Source organism: Azolla caroliniana, unplaced genomic scaffold, assembly GCF_043228905.1.
Source record: "Azolla caroliniana isolate FFs.n. ecotype wild unplaced genomic scaffold, voAzoCaro1.0.p SCAF_3, whole genome shotgun sequence".
Lineage (NCBI taxonomy): Eukaryota > Viridiplantae > Streptophyta > Polypodiopsida > Salviniales > Salviniaceae > Azolla > Azolla caroliniana.
In genome coordinates this window covers 18,845,069-18,862,107 of record NW_028230438.1, presented here as the reverse complement: position 1 = coordinate 18,862,107, position 17,039 = coordinate 18,845,069, and the positions used below count along the sequence as shown (strand labels likewise).

Here is a 17,039-nt window from a genome sequence, read left to right as displayed (position 1 = left end):
GTATGTACCATGTATGTATGTACCATGTATGTATGTAATGTATGTATGTAATGTATGTATGTGTAGGGTGAGGGTTGGGGAGGGGTAGGGTTTTTTGTAATTATGAAAATCAAGTGTTGGGGAAGGGTATTATGATAATTGAACGAAACCTGCAATTTTCCAAGAAATTACAAATTTATTCCTTCCACAGGAATCAGGAAGAAGAAGAAGAAGACACAAAAGAACAGCAGCAGCTGCAGAAGAAGAAGAAGAAGAAGAAGAAAAAGAGGAAGAGAAGAACGAGGAGGTCTGCGACAAGAAGAAGAAGAAGAAGAAGAGGAGGAGGATCGAGTAGAAGAGCGCGCATTCCTGATCCTGAACAGCATCCTGTTTCTCATCCTGTTTCTTCCTCTTCGCGCTCAGAAGAGAAGCCATGGCCTCAGGTATGTCCCCTCGATTTTATTTACCCTCTCACTACCAGGAAATTTTTCTCCGTGAACTTTATCTCCTCTAGTTTTCAAACCTCAGATCTTTAGTCTCTCTGTAAACCCAATGATGACCTTTCCGTGCATATGGAAACTGTCGTTTTCGTTTTTCCGTCTCCTTAGCTGCAGTCTATGAGGATTTCTAGATGCATGTGATCGGGATACTTCTGCATACAATACCGAATCTTGCTTATTTTCTTTTGTTTTGCTACATATAGATGTATGATATTCATATCTTTTATGGCATTTTGATGTCTTCCCCCGTACAGACGTCTTTTTTGTCGAGATATTTGATGAGGATATGTCTATTTGGATGTAACTTGGTTGCTTAGTTCTGCATCATTCTTACACTGTACAGTGTTTCTTTTTCTTTTCCTATCCATTGCATTATCCTAATCCGTATGATTTACATCTGAATCTTGATATCAAATGGCATTTTGATATTTTTGTCCCATCCAATATGGTAAGATGTCTAGATGTATGATCAAGATATATCTGGATATAAAATAATACCTTGTTGTAGCTTGTCAACACTTTTTGTGCTTTATTTCTGTAGATTATGCATAGATGACGTATAAACACTATGGGAATGTGTAGTTGTATCAAGCAAGATTGATCTTGGTGTAACATGATACCTTGATGTTGCACATCATAATATGAACGGTTTTGATTATACTTAGCATATAACTTAGTTCAAATTCCTTATGCGGGTTTTGGTCGCTCTTGAATAAAATATGCTAACCCCTGACTTTTATCAGATGCAGATATGGAAGATTATGGATTTGAGTATTCTGAAGAAGAGCCAGAAGAGCAGGATGTAGACATAGAAAACCAATATTACAATTCCAAGGGTATGTATGAAAAACTTTTGAGCAGATTATTTAGTTTTTGAACGTTGTTCACTTGTCAACCATATTCAGGATGTATGAAAAAGGAAATGCATGTACTAGGGCGTGATCCACTTATGTTTTGCCAAAAGTAACTGAGTCTTATATGGACCTGAAACGCAGGGTTAGTGGAGTCAGATCCCAAAGGTGCGCTGGTTGGTTTTGCTGAGGTTGTCAAGATGGAAGGAGAAAAAGGTGAATGGTATGTAAAAAGGTTTCTTGTAATGAAATATTTTGTTTTTGTTATTTGCTTATAGGAAAACAAATTCAATTAGAGCTATTTTCACTTCTTTTCCATGTAGGGGTTTTAAGGCCTTGAAACAAACAGTCAAGCTGCATTATCGTTTGGGAAACTACAAAGAAATGATGAATGCTTACAGGGAGATGCTGATGTACATAAAGTCAGCTGTGACACGAAATTATAGTGAAAAGTGTATCAACAATATCTTAGATTTTGTCTCTGGAAGTGCTAGCCAGAACATGGAACTTCTCCAAGAGTTCTATCAGACAACCTTGAAAGCGTTGGAAGATGCAAAAAATGAGGTGAAACTCTTAGATTACTTGTTTTTTCACTGTAAGTACCATTCTAACTCACAGGCCAACAATGATGATTGCAGCGGCTATGGTTTAAAACCAACTTAAAATTGTGTAAGCTTTGGTTTGACATGGGGGAGTATGGTCGAATGAATAAGGTTTGCCATTATTTCTTGATGTCAATTTTATGCTGAAAATGTTTATCTGGCTAGAGCTCAAAACACTTCATGTTCCATAGATATTGAAGGAACTTCACAAGTCTTGTCAAAGAGAGGATGGCTCAGATGACCAAAAAAAGGGTACACAGTTATTAGAGGTGTATGCAATTGAGATACAGATGTACACGGAGACGAAGAACAACAAAAAACTTAAGGTACATCCAATAACCAAAGATATGTTGTTGGGGAAGTTCGGAAATAATTGAGTTTCCCTGATTTCCCCAACCAGCCTAGATGAACATCCAAAAGAGAGAAGAAGGGGACAAATTGACAATGTTGTTCCTCAAACAGAATGCATACTCATTCTTTTGGGGAATAAAAAACAATTTGGATGTCTCGGAATTTTCTCTATAATCATTTGAATGAAGATTTCTGATGTTCTGTTGTTTCCATGTACAGCAACTATACAAACAGGCTCTCACAATCAAATCTGCTATACCTCATCCTCGTATAATGGGAATCATACATGAGTGTGGTGGGAAGATGAATATGGCAGAGCGGCAATGGGCAGAAGCTGCAACAGACTTTTTTGAGGCTTTTAAAAACTATGATGAAGCAGGAACTCACCGGCGAATTCAATGCCTTAAGTATAACTGCTGAGGATCTTTGCTTTCATAATGAAAAAAAATGTAGCTCTGGATGTTTACATTGCCGGTTACTTGGAATTTACATGCTATACTGACTTGCAGGTACCTTGTATTGGCCAACATGCTAATGGAATCTCAGGTCAATCCTTTTGATGGCCAAGAAGCGAAACCGTATGCTACCTATCTTTGAAATGCATGATTTATCTGCCTGTCGACATAGGACTATGAATAGCTTTTCTTAGGTGTGATTTCATTTGGTGCTAGTTTTGTAATGTTTCTTATACCAATCAGTTTAATCTAATCACCAAATTTTAATCGCCTGATTCTTAAACTATTCTGACCTTAGAATCAGTGTAATCAAATATAAAATGATTTTTGACCCCTATTGATCCACTGGTTGTTTTAAAGATTTGTATTAATGCTGTAGACACAAGGATGGCTAGTTTCAGCTTTCCATGCTCAATTGGGTCTCCTTTTGTCCTTTATATGGCAATTATCATGTCAGGAAATGACCATTTTACAGTTTCTTTGTCAGGGCTTTAGGAGCCTCCACTGATGCAGAATTGTCCCACAAGGCTAAAACCGTCCACTATCCAGCATATGTACTTTTCTTGTCTCTCAACAATCATCTTAACTTGGAGGTGACTGTGAATTGTGCCATTTGTGATCTTAGATTAATAGTAATTACACATTGATAGAAGGCCTATCCTTGAGACTAGTATGATGCAAACAGTGAAATGAATATGGTCCCAAATTTCTTTCTACTGCTGTATGTCTGTGATTCTGGCCATCTGGGAAGTTGTCCATATGATCCAGGGAGTCGAGTGAGCATTTCTGTTCTCGATTTGAGCTCTATCCAATGAACCTGCATGTCTTGAGTTCACATCCACCTTGAGGGTGTTAATATTATGTAGTTTTAAATTGCACCTGCTGATGCTTTCATTTTGGAGCATTCAAATGCTTCATATTTGGTTTGTTCAAGCTGCAAAAGATGCGTATTCTCTTTTTGCCTTCAATGTTTTAACCATGTCTTAGTTCGCTTGTTTTGGAGAGACAGAGAGGGAGAAAGGAGATAATATGTCTCTATGTGCAATGTGCTCCTGAAAACTGATCCAAATATCATAATTACTGTCTAAGGGCCCTCTAATATTGCATCTGTTTTGTTTCACAGGTATAAGAATGATCCAGAAATCCTTGCTATGACTAACCTTGTTGCTGCATATCAACGGAATGACATTTTGGAGTTTGAAAAAATAATCAAGGTAGGATTTGCTGATTTGCAGCTGGGACACGTTGAAATCATTTTACAGTAGCGATTCTGCATTTACGTTAAAAGCCAAGCAGCCACTTGGTGGATGGACAACGGTGATGCACATCTTGGGAAGGAAATAATTTGGATTCTTGTTGGATGCAGAGCAATCGTAAAACAATAATGGATGATCTATTCATTCGCAACTATATTGAGGATTTGTTAAAAAACATCCGAACACAAGTTCTTTTGAAGCTCATCAAGCCATACACATGCATTCGTATTCCATTTATATCTCAGGTAAGATAGGGATTGATTATTCAAGTGGACTGTTGTCATCCATGTGCCACCTCAATACCATCGTTTATTTCCTGGTAGGAACTGAACATTCCGGAGAAGGATGTAGAACAGTTGCTTGTCTCGTTAATTTTGGATAACCGTGTACATGGCCATATAGATCAAGTCAACCAGCTTCTCGAACTTGGAGACAGGTACATGTGGCACTTTTCTTACCGAATGCTGTCACTTTTCTTACTCGTTCGATGTTATGTTTTAAGGTTTATGATAGCGTAATGATAATGTACCTTTGGTTCAATCTTCAGGTCCAAAGGTCCAAAGAAGTACACAGCTATTGATAAATGGAACACTCAGCTTCGTTCTCTGTGTCAGACAGTAACAAATCGAATAGGCTAAATTCAACAAGGTTCCTGTGCAACACTGTGTATTTACAAATTTTAGTAGAGGCTATATATCTCAGTTTCCTGAAGGCCCATGTTTTTCCCTGTCTTTTACCCTCTCAAGTTTAAGTAATACGTCTAAAGGTGTTCTAATTCTATTGCGTCCTTCAATCCTGCAAGATCGATGCTATAGAAAGTGAGTATTTTTTTTGTGAAAGTACAGGGGGAAATCTCTCTCTCTCTCTCTCTCTCTCTCTTTCTCTCTCTCTCTCGGCCTGTCTGTCTGTCTCCCCCCTACGAAAGAGAATTGTTTTATAATAACGGCATTATGAAACACAGCTGCTGATAGCATTTTGCCAATTTTATAGGCTTATTTTTGTTGTAGTAAAATATGATAGCAAAAGTGAGTGCAAAATTAGATCTCTGTGCTTTGTGACATGGAGCAATCAAAATCTCTGTTTTCCATCGTTTTTCCTTGTTTGGTTGGGAGTTTTGTAAGATCTCTTCCACATATACACTTAGAATATTTTGATTAGCTCTTTAGTCATTAAATTTGGGTTAAGTGTGATAGTCATGTTCATTGTAGCTCTAAAAGCTTGATCACCAACGAGGTGAAGGTGAATAAACTGGAGGGCTTCCAATGGACAAAGGTATATTCAGTTGTCCATCGCTTAGTCAGTAGCAGTTGAAACATGCTCAATAACAAGATATTACTCTGGAAGCCATTAATATTCATGACAAGGATCAGATTACTGGTCACTGATTCTAATAATGTGCCAACAGACAATTGTCTAGAGAATTTAATTGCAAACATCTTCAATGCAGAATGGTTCCAAGTTACTCGCCTTGAATAAGATCAGTGACTGATAGATGCTTCATATAGAAAAGAATGTGTTTTGTTGGACAATGATTTCTATTAACTTGTGATTGAGAGATGATATTTATTGTATCAATGATCTTGAGCATGTGGGCCAATTGGGTTTATTGATTTATCAACAGATCAAGCTTTAAAGTGGAAACGATAAAAACAGGGAAAAATTCAAAAACTCAGAACTGAAAACTGAAATTTGTTCTTCATATATATGTGCTCTCTTCAGCATTAAACTTGACACATTAACCGTGGTTTCATAATGAATGATTGTTCTGTGATCAAGTATAAGAGAGATGTGTTGTTGAACTTGGGTCTACATTAAAAACCCAAGAATTTGATGCTTGAAAGTCTAGGTTTTGTAATAGTCTACTATAATGAAGACCCCCTTTTAAAGTCAGCATCGTTGAAGCAAATTTTCATTGTCTGGAAGCATAGCCATCGTTAAATAAACTTTCGGCTTTGGTATTACATTTATATGGATTTAGTATGTTGATTTAGATTTTTGCTATCAGGTTGCAAGTAGAATTGTTTTGCTTTGCTATTCCAATTAAAGAGAACCAACTATTGGGTGATGGTTTTCAGTATCTTGTGAGCATTTTAACTTTATCATTGGAAAGGATTAGGAAATTTTAACTGATGTACAGTATGAAATTTCAATTGATATGATATGAGAAGTGTGCTCCATAAATGTTTACAAACACCCTTGGTATATGATCATATTGTGTATTCAGTCATTGAAACTTGGTATATGATCATATTGTGTATTCAGTCATTGAAACTTGGTATATGATTGTATTGTGTACGGTCATTGCATCATTAAGGACAGTTTTATTCTTGAAAGTCTATCTAGGCTTAACATGTTTCCAACTAACACAATTACTATGTATTATGCGCTTAAAAATGTGTTACTTTCTGGTTCTTGTCTAGCTAGTTGCAGAAAGTAATTTGGAAGTAACAAGTATGACAACACTAAGTTTGCAATGACGAGCTTCTCCTTATTGAAGACGTGACTCCCACCATGTGTGACTCGTGCACCGTAGCGCTATTTTAGAGTCTTGAAGCAGGATGTATTGATGAACCTCAGGAAGCTTCTACATATTTAAGACGCAAGTCTACCACCAATTGTGATCTGGGGACATTTGTGATGCTTTGGAGTATTCAGATGTGACGTACTGATGAACCGTGGCGAGGTTTTCCATATCCAAAGTGCAACTCCCCCACCAACTGAGATTTGGGAACCTCAGTGAGGTTTTTGAGTTAGGAAATGTGATGCAAGGATAAACCATGGCCAACTTCTCCATCTCCAAGATGCAACACTACTGCCAACTATGATTCGAGGACATTTGTGATGTTTTTGAGTCTTGACATGTGACATAGTGATGAATAGTGGTGAGTAATGGGGTTAGCCAAATTTGTGGACTTAAGGAATAGGAATTGTTCGAGGGTTAGCTTGCAAGGCAAATGGTTTCACCAAGACAACAATGAAACTTGTGAAAATATTTGAGGGAATAGAATTGAGAATATAATTTCCAAGCTGTTAATAAGACATCTGTGCTTGAGCTTAGAAACGATGTGAAAGTAGATGTTTTCCCTTTTGATCTACTATTGTCATTTGTGGGCATTGAACCCTCAACTCTTTGATTAGAGATATTAGCTTTTAACATTTGAGTTATTTATATTCCTTCTTTCCCCGTTTTTAGTAGTCATGAGGATGAATATGGAATTTTTATGAAACTTTTTCTCCTAGCACAGACCGCATCACGCACTAAGACATGTGTTATAAGGATTTTGAGAGTGATAATTTATGAGTATATGTCATCCTAGAAGGACCATCAATGAATATTGTTTTCCTCACAATAATCTCATGGTAGGGTTGTTGGGAATTGTTGTACACAAGCAAGGCACCATATAGTATGGTGATGGTATTACACATGCATGCAGACACACACACACACACGGTACACCCCTCTATCAATGGTGTCATAATGTGGTTAGGTCATAGAGAGAGAATAGCCAAACTAGTTGGATTTGAATGAGTGGAATTAGGAATGGGCAAGCATGTACATAAAAAAACATGTGAAAAGATCCATCATCAAAGCAAGGTAGGTCGATTGGTTAAAGGTTTGAACTGAAGAGAAATATGGATCGGGAATCGGCCAACTACCAGGTCTACAACTATCGACCCGCCTATATTCTTTGTCACACAATGGACACAATACATTATAGGAACAGAAAAGGTAACGAACTTATAGAGACGCGCAAAGAGTTTTACGTGGAAAACCTTGAATGAGAAAAAAACCACGGGAGCTCACTGACTCCACAACAGATCACAATGGGCTCTCCCGCATTATGGGAGATCAACACTTGTTCAGCTAGGGTTTCCTCCCACTGTGCCATTTGATAGAATATCCCCTCTTCTGGGTCTTCTGTCGGATTTTTCATCATCTGCCCTGAATGTTTGCAAATTTAGCCGCCTGTGCCGACCATGCCTTCGATATTGTTGCCACACTATCCTCCTCCATTCTTTTCTCTAGCCTTTTCCCAGGGTGGTCGCTCAATGATGATCTTAATTCTGCCTATTATATTTATTCCTCCCTGGGCCTCAGATGCCTGCTTCTCCTGTTTGAGCTGCGTTATGCTATTTGCCGATGACTGAGCTTCTCTACTGCAATAATTCTGCATTTGCATATTGTAACTGCCCACAATTCTTTCTGGATGCTCTTCCTAGACGCCTCCATAGTAACGTCTCGTTCCATGACCAACCGTTCTTTTTCTTCCTTGCCTTCATTCTAAAGTTTCGCAATCTTCGTCTCGAACAATTTGTTGGGAGAGTCGGTCCCTTCAAATGGTAATGGGATATCCAAGAAGCTGGATCCAGACAAGGAGTCGGATCATCTAGAAGGGACCCAGAAACCGGATCCGGATAAGGTAAGGCATCCGGATAGGACCGCAGTCGCATGGAGGCTATATTTGTAAATAGCCTATGCTGTATATAAGTATAAATACACTTAGGGCTAACATATTTAAGGTGTATGTATAGAGTTGTTAGGTGAAGAAAGAAAGAAAGTGCACTGTGTTAGTTGTAAGACTAAGTTGAGCTCAAGGTTGTTGCATGCGAGTCTCTTGTATACTCACCATATAGTGATTTTGTTCGGAGTCTGAGGGCTCCCATGGTTTTTCCATTCAGGGTTTCCACGTCAAATATTGTCTTGGTGTTGTTGTTTTGTTTTTTTTTGTTTTTTGTTCGTCGCATTCTTGTCATTCCTCGTTGTTGTTTTGCAACCGGTTGTGGTCGGTACCCCATGACATAACACAATTGTTTCTAATTATGGAAAGCTGCATCACACTCCTTTAAGTTGGCTTGTGCTTCCTTAAGCTTTTTGCGTTGTTGATCGATCGTCCCGTAACCCTTTATATTCCTTGTGCAATTGATCAAAGTCGGTCTACATTTCTTTTAATTTCCTTGTTTTTTGAGCCTGTAGCCGATCATCCCTTTCCTTCTATTGCCTCAGCTCTTCCCTGAGCTGATCAATCTCTTCCCTCGCAACCTTCCTCAACTGGCTATCAACCTTCCATTTTACCTAGTCGACACATAGCCGACCCTTAGCCGAATCGGCTCTTCTCCCATAAGGAGGGACATCATTTCATAACAAACTCCCCCTTCACTCATGTATGGGAGAGTCGACCATACCTATCCTCTACCAACAAGCTTTTAGTTTGTCCATAGACAAAACTTTCGTCATCATGTCTGATCCATTATCATTTGTATGGATCTTTACAAGAGCAAATTCCTTTTCTTCCACCCTCTCTTGTAGCCAATGATATCTCCTCTGGATGTGTTTCGTCTGAGAGTAGTAGGCGACATTCTTAGCAAGTTGAATGACACCTTGATTATCACAGTGAAGTAGGAATTAAGCTTGCCTCAATCCTAACTCACTCATGAAATCTCTCATCCATATCAATTCCTTGTTGGCATTTACAACTACCATGTACTCAGCTTCTGTGTACGACTAAGCCACAACCTTTTGCAACCTAGATTGCCAAGACATGGCTCCCCATGCATAGGTCATTACATACCCTGAGGTAGATCGACTAGAATCAACATCACCCGACATATCAGATTCAGTAAACCCTTCAAGCATGGGTTTCACCAGATCCATTCTTGAGGCAAATGCTCAAGGTGCCTTTTAGGTATTTGAGTATCCATTTTACTGCAACCCAATGCTCCTTTCCCGGATTGCTCATGAACCCGCTGACAGTACCGACAACAAATGTAATGTCCGACTTGGTACATACCATAGCATACATCAGGCTTCCCATGATTGAGGCATATGGTACCTTCCTCATCTCATCCGCTTACTTTTCATTCTTTGGACATTCACTAACATTCAACTTGCAATTTGTCGGTAGTATCGATCAGACGGGTTTTGCATTTTGCATGTGGAATCTTTGGAGCACCTTTGTCACATACTTTTCTTGTGACAACCACAACATATGCTTTGTCCTGCCCCAGACTGTGTGCATCCCCAATATTTGCTCTGCCAGACCCAAATCTTTCATTTCAGGATTTCCATTTTCTCCATGTTTCAACTCGTAGACCCATTTATTTTTGAGTGACTTCTTTCCTTTTGTCAACTTCACCAGCTCATACGTGTGGTTCTCATTCAGGGAATCCATTTCATCTTGCATGGCAAGATACCATTCCTTTGTTGTGGGCATCCAACATAGCTTCATCAAAGCATTTTGCTCCCCTTCGTCAATCAACAGTACATACTCTCTAGCTAGATAACGATAAGGAACTCTTCTTATTCTGAGAGGGTATCTTCTTCCATTAGTAACTGGGTCCTTGTGGACTCTTGTTCAACTCCTTCAGCTACATTGGTCGGGTGCCTTCTGCTGGCCGGGTCTACATCTATATAAGTTGACTGCCTTGTGACTGTCGGCTCTCCATACACATTATCATGATATGAAAAGACTCGAACCCATGACCTTATTCTACATGGGTCGAGCTCTTGACCATTAGACTATATGTTGTAACACGAAGGATATTATTTTCATTTAAGTTTTACTATAGAAAACTAATGTATATTCTAGATTTCTCTGGAACATTCTAGAAACTTCAGGAGTACTCCTGAGAACACTATAAAAGGAGGCACAAGGCATTATTTCGAACCAAATCGGTTCAACGCCAGTCTTAAGCCTCCTAGCTACTAATGTATATTCTCTTCACATAATATATATCTTTTGTTATCATCATTCTCTCTCTCTATCTCTCTTCCTCTCTGTCTCTTACTCTTTCCTTCTCTCAAGAGTTCTACACCTCTCTTAGTACTCATCCTCATTTTTTAGTACTAATTCTTTCTCTGTCTTAGTACTGTTCATGACAGTTTGAACTGATTTTGCACCTCTTTCCTCATCTTCCCTTTATCTTCTTATGTTTCCCTCCCTTCATACTAATATCTTATTCCTCATTCCTCTCATCCTATGGCCCTGTTAGCGCTCAAGAATATCAATCTGTTTTCTCAGAGCTGCAATGCTTGAAAGAGAAGTTCCTTGCTTTGGAACAAGAAAATCAACGGTTGTTGGGGGATCTTCAACAAATCTCCGTAGAAAAGCAGCAGGCGCAACAACAACATGGGGAGCTAGCGTTACACGTGCAACAACTCGAAGCAACTATAGTAGCGATGCAACAACAAGGACCCAATATGCAAGGGATTCATAAAGAACCCAAGATCGGCCTTCCCATGAAATTCGATGGAACATGATCGTAGTTAAGAGGATTCCTTAATCAGGTACGATTAGTCATTCAAATGAATCCTTCCCGATATCCCACTGATGCATCACAAGTGGGTTTAGTAGGCACGTTGTTAAGTGGCTCAACTTTGGCATTGTTCGCTCCGTTGTTAGAAAAGGAATCTCCTTTACTAAACAATTTCGAAGAGTTTTGAAATGAGTTTAAAGCCTGTTTTGGAGATACTGACAGCATAAGGACAACAATCAACAAAATCTGACGATTAAGCCAAGGTGATCGTCCAACCTCCGCATACGTTGCAGATTTCCGCCTACTCGCCTTCGATATCCCCTGTGATGACCAAGCACTAATGGAGCAATTTCGTTATGGTCTACATAACGATGTCAAGGATTTACTCTTGACCTTCCTCGAAGAACCAAAGTCATTGACAGAAGCAATCAGTCGTGCGGTGAGATGCAACAACCGTCTTTTCAAACAATGTTCGGAACGTCAATTCCAAATGCCAAGGGCAAGATCAGAGACCACGTACGCCTCAATGGTAGCAAAACCTTTTCCAAGGGAGTCATATAATGCGTCTCCAATTAATACTCCAACTCCGATGGAAATTGACACTACACGTTGTCGCGGACCATTATTGGAAGAAGAAAACCAGCGACGCCAAGCAAATCGACTATGTCTTTATTGTGGTGAACCAAGGCATATTGCAGTGAACTGTCCCCATAAGCCAAGAAGTCAGGTAAACCAAATAGTTGCTAGTTCTAATTGTACTAAACCCGAGTCTATTTCAATCGGAATATCTGATAGTCCTAATAGTACTAATAGCCCAAATCTATCGAACAAATTTGATGTCCTTAGTCAGTTAGAAGCCAACAATTAAATGACTAAGTCCAACAAAAAAAGGAGCCATTTGGTTGGACAACCCTAGATCTGTGCAGCCCATTAGTGGTTCCATTCCCTCTAAGCAAGTTAGCAATGTGTTCTTAGCCCAAGCAACAGTTACTACTAAAAGTAGCTCTCCAGTACATGTCTGAACACTTCTAGATTCCGGAGCTAATTCTTGCTTCATGGATAGGAATTTTGCCCAAGCTCATCAGATATCCCTAAGAAAACTCCCGTGTCCAGCCTCTGTAGTTGTCATTGATGGTCGTCCCATTGCTTCCGGAAATATCATTGAAGAGTTAGAGCCTGTTAATATTGTCGTAGATAATTTAGCGTGTGTAGTATCATTTAATATAATTAGTATCCCAGAACATCCCATTGTTTTGGGATTACCATGGTTCGAATTACATAACCTAGACATAGATTGGAGAACAAGAGAAATCCGGTATCGACAAACCTGAGGATCTACTCATAAGATTGCAACCATTTCGCTACATCAGTTGCGTGAGGAAGGACGCAAGGAAGAAATGTTTCTCTTCGCAATATCAATAAAACCCTCCAACACCACTAAAGAGGAGTCCACCGTTTGATAAAGTACAAGCCAATACGCTTCCTCACCATTGACTGTATGATTGCCCCATCGATTTACAACCGGGAAAATAGCCACCATGGGGACTATCTACAATTTGTCACCAACCGAGCTAGAAGTCCTTCGAGCCTATATAGAGGAGAATTTGGCAAATGGTTTCATTCGACATTCAAAATCTCCAGCCGGCGCACCCATTTTCTTCGTCAAGAAAAAGGATGGATCACTTCATCTCGTCGTAGATTATCGTGGCTTGAATAAGGTCACCATCAGGAATAGGTCTGCACTTCCCCTTATCTCAAGTCTTTTAGAACGGATCAATGGTGCAAGGTTATTCACAAAGACCGACTTACGAGGAGCGTATAACCTCATACGGATCCGACTAGGAGATGAATGGAAGACCGCGTTTCACACCAAATATGGGCACTTCAAGTATACGGTCATGCCATTCGGCCTCACTAATGCGCGAACAGTCTTCCGACACATGGCGAATGATATATTCCGAGATCTCTTGGATGTTTGTTTGATCATCTATTTGGATGATCTACTGGTTTATTCGAAGACCCAAGAAGACCATGATTCTCATGTACTGTTAGTACTAAAATGACTTCGAGAACATGGTCTTTATGCAAAGCTAGAAAAATGTAGTTTCGAGTGCAACAGGTAGAATTTCTGGGCTATATCATTTCCTCGGAAGGCATCTCCATGGATCCAACTAAGGTCAAAATGGTGGTAGAGTGGCAGAATCCACATTCGTTGCGAGATGTGCAATGCTTTTTAGGCTTTGCCAATTTCTACCGCAAGTTTATACATGATTACTCAAAGCTCGTTTTGCCTCTCACAGAGCTTACCAAGAAGGGACAATCGTTCGTTTGGTCTGAAGAAGTAGACATGGCTTTTGAGAGTCTTAAGAAGGCATTTACATCAGCTCCTATTCTAACTCATGTTGATCCGGAAAAACCATTCATCATTGAAGCAGACGCGTCGGATTTCGCCTTGGGTAGCATTCTGTCACAACAAGGCGATGATGAAAAGCTACATCTTGTGGCTTTCCACTCACGCAAGTTTGACGCCGCCGAAATCAACTATGAAATTCATTATAAAGAGCTATTAGCAATAGTAGACTCTTTTACGCAATGGAGGCATTTTCTAGAGGGATCTTCTCATCAAGTCACTGTATTCAGTGATCACAAAAACATTGCCTACTTTCAGAATGCTCGTGTGTTAAATTGACGTCAAGCTCGGTGGGCCCAATTCCTCACTCGTTTCAACTTCAAAATTACATATCGTCTAGGGAAGCAACAAGGAAGGCAGATGCATTATCATGGTGCTCGTATCTAGCACCGCGTCCTGGCGAGCTAGCTTTCGATAACCAAAAGCAAGTAATCCTAGGACCAACACGACTGCAACCAATGCAGGTCTTCGGTATGCCCTTGGATTCCCATGTTATCGATACCATATGTGAGGACTTGAAGACAGATGCTTTCGCCCAAGCCATTCTAGCACAAATTGATCCCTCTTGATCATCTTGTTCACAGTCGCAACAACCAGGTATGGACTATCGACAATTCAAATGTCATGATGTATTACTATTCTTTAAGAAACTCTTGTATGTTCCTAATGGTTCTTGTCGCCTTCGAGTAGTCCAAAACTGTCATGACAGATATACAGCTAGGCATTTTGGTAGTATTAAAACATTATATTTAGTACAACGATCATTCTGGTGGCCCCATATGCGACAATTTGTCGAAGATTTTGTTCGGACTTGTGATACATGTTTCAAAGCAAAAATGCCAAGGCATCATCCATATGGTTTATTAGAACCATTACCAATTCCAAGCAAGCCGTGGCAATCCATTGCTCTATATTTCATCAAAGATCTTCCGGTCTCTAAAGGATTTGATGCGATCTTAACAGTAGTAGATTGATATACGAAGATGGCCGATTTCCTGCCATGTACTAAGGAAATCTCCAGTGAGGGAACCACGGAAACTGTCATGCGTGAAGTATGTCAGCATCATGGCCTTCCCGATAGTATCATCAGCGACCGTGGACCCCAGTTCGTCTCAAAATTCTAGAAGCACCTCTTTAAAATGCCCAAGGTCACTTGTAACCTCTCCTCTGGCTACCACCCACAAATAGACGGTCAAGTAGAACAAACAAATCAAACGCTGGAACGGTATCTTTGGTGCTTTCTAAGCTATCATCAGGATGACTGGGCGGATATTCTCCACTTCGCTGAATTTGCGGATAATAACTCTGTCCACTCATCGACAAAGGTTACACCATTTTATTCTTATACGGGTTGTCACCTAGAGTTACCCACAAATCCTTGGACAGAGAATCATTTGGAGCAGTTACACAAGATATAAGCGGATTTATCTATTCATGTACAACAAGCTCAACAAACACACAAGGTTTACGAGGATCGTTATCGGTTTCCATTCAGTTTTAAAATTGGAGATCGGGTATGACTACTACGACAACACATCAAGACTATTCGCCCATGCGAGAAGTTGGATTATCGGCAATTAGGTCCTTTCTGTATTATCAGAAAAATTAATGATGTCGCTTTTTGTCTCGATCTACCTCCACAACTTTGGATACATCTGGTGTTTCATAGTTCTCTCCTCAAACCCTATCAAGACAACACCATCCCAGGTTGTATTAAACAACCTCCACCCTCAATCGAACTTTAAGATGGACCTGAGTACGAGGTTGCTGCCATCCTCGATTCCAAGATTGTTTGCAACAAGCTCCACTATTTAGTGACTAAATAGGCTAGGATACAATCCCAACGAGCGTACTTGGGAACCAATAGAGAATGTGACCAATGATCGTGCTCTTCTTGAAGACTTCCATCGTCAATATCCAAACAAACGGGGTCCTCAATCCAAAACGACTCACGACACTCGTCATTTTAAAGGGAGGATAGTGTCATGATATCACAAAACTCGAACCCATCACCTTATGTTACATGGGTCGAGCTCTTGACCATTAAACTATATGTTGTAACACGAAGGATATTATTTTCATTTAAGTTTTACTATAGAAAATTGATGTATATTCCAGATTTCTCTAGAACATTCTAGAAACTTCAGGAGTACTCCTGAGAACACTATAAAAAGAGGCACAAGGCATTATTTCGAACCAAATCGGTTCAACGTCCGTCTTAAGCCTCCTAGCTACTACTGTATATTCTCTTCACATAGTATATATCTTTTGTTATCATCATTCTCTCTCTCTCTCTCTCTCTCTCTCTCTCTCTCACTCATTCCTTCCCTCGAGAGTTCTACACATCTCTTAGTACTAATACTCATCTTTTAGTACTAATTCCTTCTCTATCTTAGTACTGTTGCTGACACACATTAGTCGGATGCCGGCTGGAAACCAATTTGATTGTGAGCCGATTCAGCTTGTATCAGCTGATTTGGATTCAGTTGCTTCAGTCAGCTTCCATTTCTCGGTTGGTTGGGAGGATGACCCTGGTTTTTGTTGTTCCCAAGAAGACTACGTCCTGACTTCTAATGACCTTCTTGTCTATCAGGTCCCACAGTCTATAGCCGAATTCATCTTCACAATACCCTAGAAAGATACATGGCCTTGACTTGCCGTCAAGTTTTGATATATGATCCTTTGCCAAATGAACATAAGCTAGACATCTGAATACCTCAGATGCTAGTAAGACAAATTTTTACTTGTCCACATCCTCTATGGGACATCACCATCAAGTGGTACTGAGGGAGATCTTTTTATAAGGTAAACAATTGTATCATCGCTTCAACCCAGAAAGTCTTTGTTAACTTAGCATGTGACAACATACTTCTTACTCTTTCCATGATTGTTTTGTCCATCCTTGCGGCCATTCCATGAAGCTCAGGAGTCTTAGGTACTATGTACTCAATCTTTATTCCTTGGCATCAACAATACTTCTCAAAATCCCCTCTGTATTCAACCCCATGATTAGTCCGGACAACCTTCAACTTTTGTCCGGATTCCCTTTTGGCTCTTTCTTGGAACTCTTTGAAAATCGATAGCACTTGATCCTTTGTCTTCATCACCAAAGCCCACAACTTTTGGTTGTAATAATCAATAAATGTCACAAAATACTATGCACCAACATGTGACTTAGCATCAACATAGCATACATCTATGTGCACAAGATCCAAAGCATTCTTCCTTCTCATCAAAAGCCTAAGGCGGAAGGCAACCCTATTTTCCTTGCCGGCCAGACAGTCAATACATTTTTCCAGATGCATATTTCTTACCTCTGGTAGGAGTTCCTTTTCTGCTAGCATATGCATTCCTCTTTGGCTCATATGGCCAAGCCTCTTG

General features: G+C 39.8%; 1 protein-coding gene across 1 annotated transcript; it reads left to right on the top strand.

Annotated features, from left to right (window-relative positions):
• The first annotated feature begins 286 nt into the window (after window positions 1–286).
• Window positions 287–4,848, top strand: FUS12 (proteasome family protein). The gene is made up of 12 exons (XM_087316838.1): window positions 287–422; window positions 1,223–1,315; window positions 1,475–1,553; window positions 1,654–1,894; window positions 1,969–2,043; window positions 2,124–2,258; window positions 2,503–2,690; window positions 2,793–2,861; window positions 3,862–3,952; window positions 4,105–4,239; window positions 4,318–4,430; window positions 4,542–4,848. Exons 1-12 carry the CDS (start codon window positions 413–415, stop codon window positions 4,630–4,632), a joined length of 1,320 nt encoding a protein of 439 aa, XP_087172964.1. The 5' UTR covers window positions 287–412; the 3' UTR covers window positions 4,633–4,848.
• Window positions 4,849–17,039: the final 12,191 nt, after the last annotated feature.

What these genes read in the sequence shown, in the direction of transcription:
- FUS12 (XM_087316838.1), top strand. An exon ending in GTATTCCATTTATATCTCAG is followed by an intron (nt 4,240 to 4,317) that starts GTAAGATAGGGA and finishes ATTTCCTGGTAG; the next exon opens with GAACTGAACATTCCGGAGAA. An exon ending in CTTCTCGAACTTGGAGACAG is followed by an intron (nt 4,431 to 4,541) that starts GTACATGTGGCA and finishes TTCAATCTTCAG; the next exon opens with GTCCAAAGGTCCAAAGAAGT.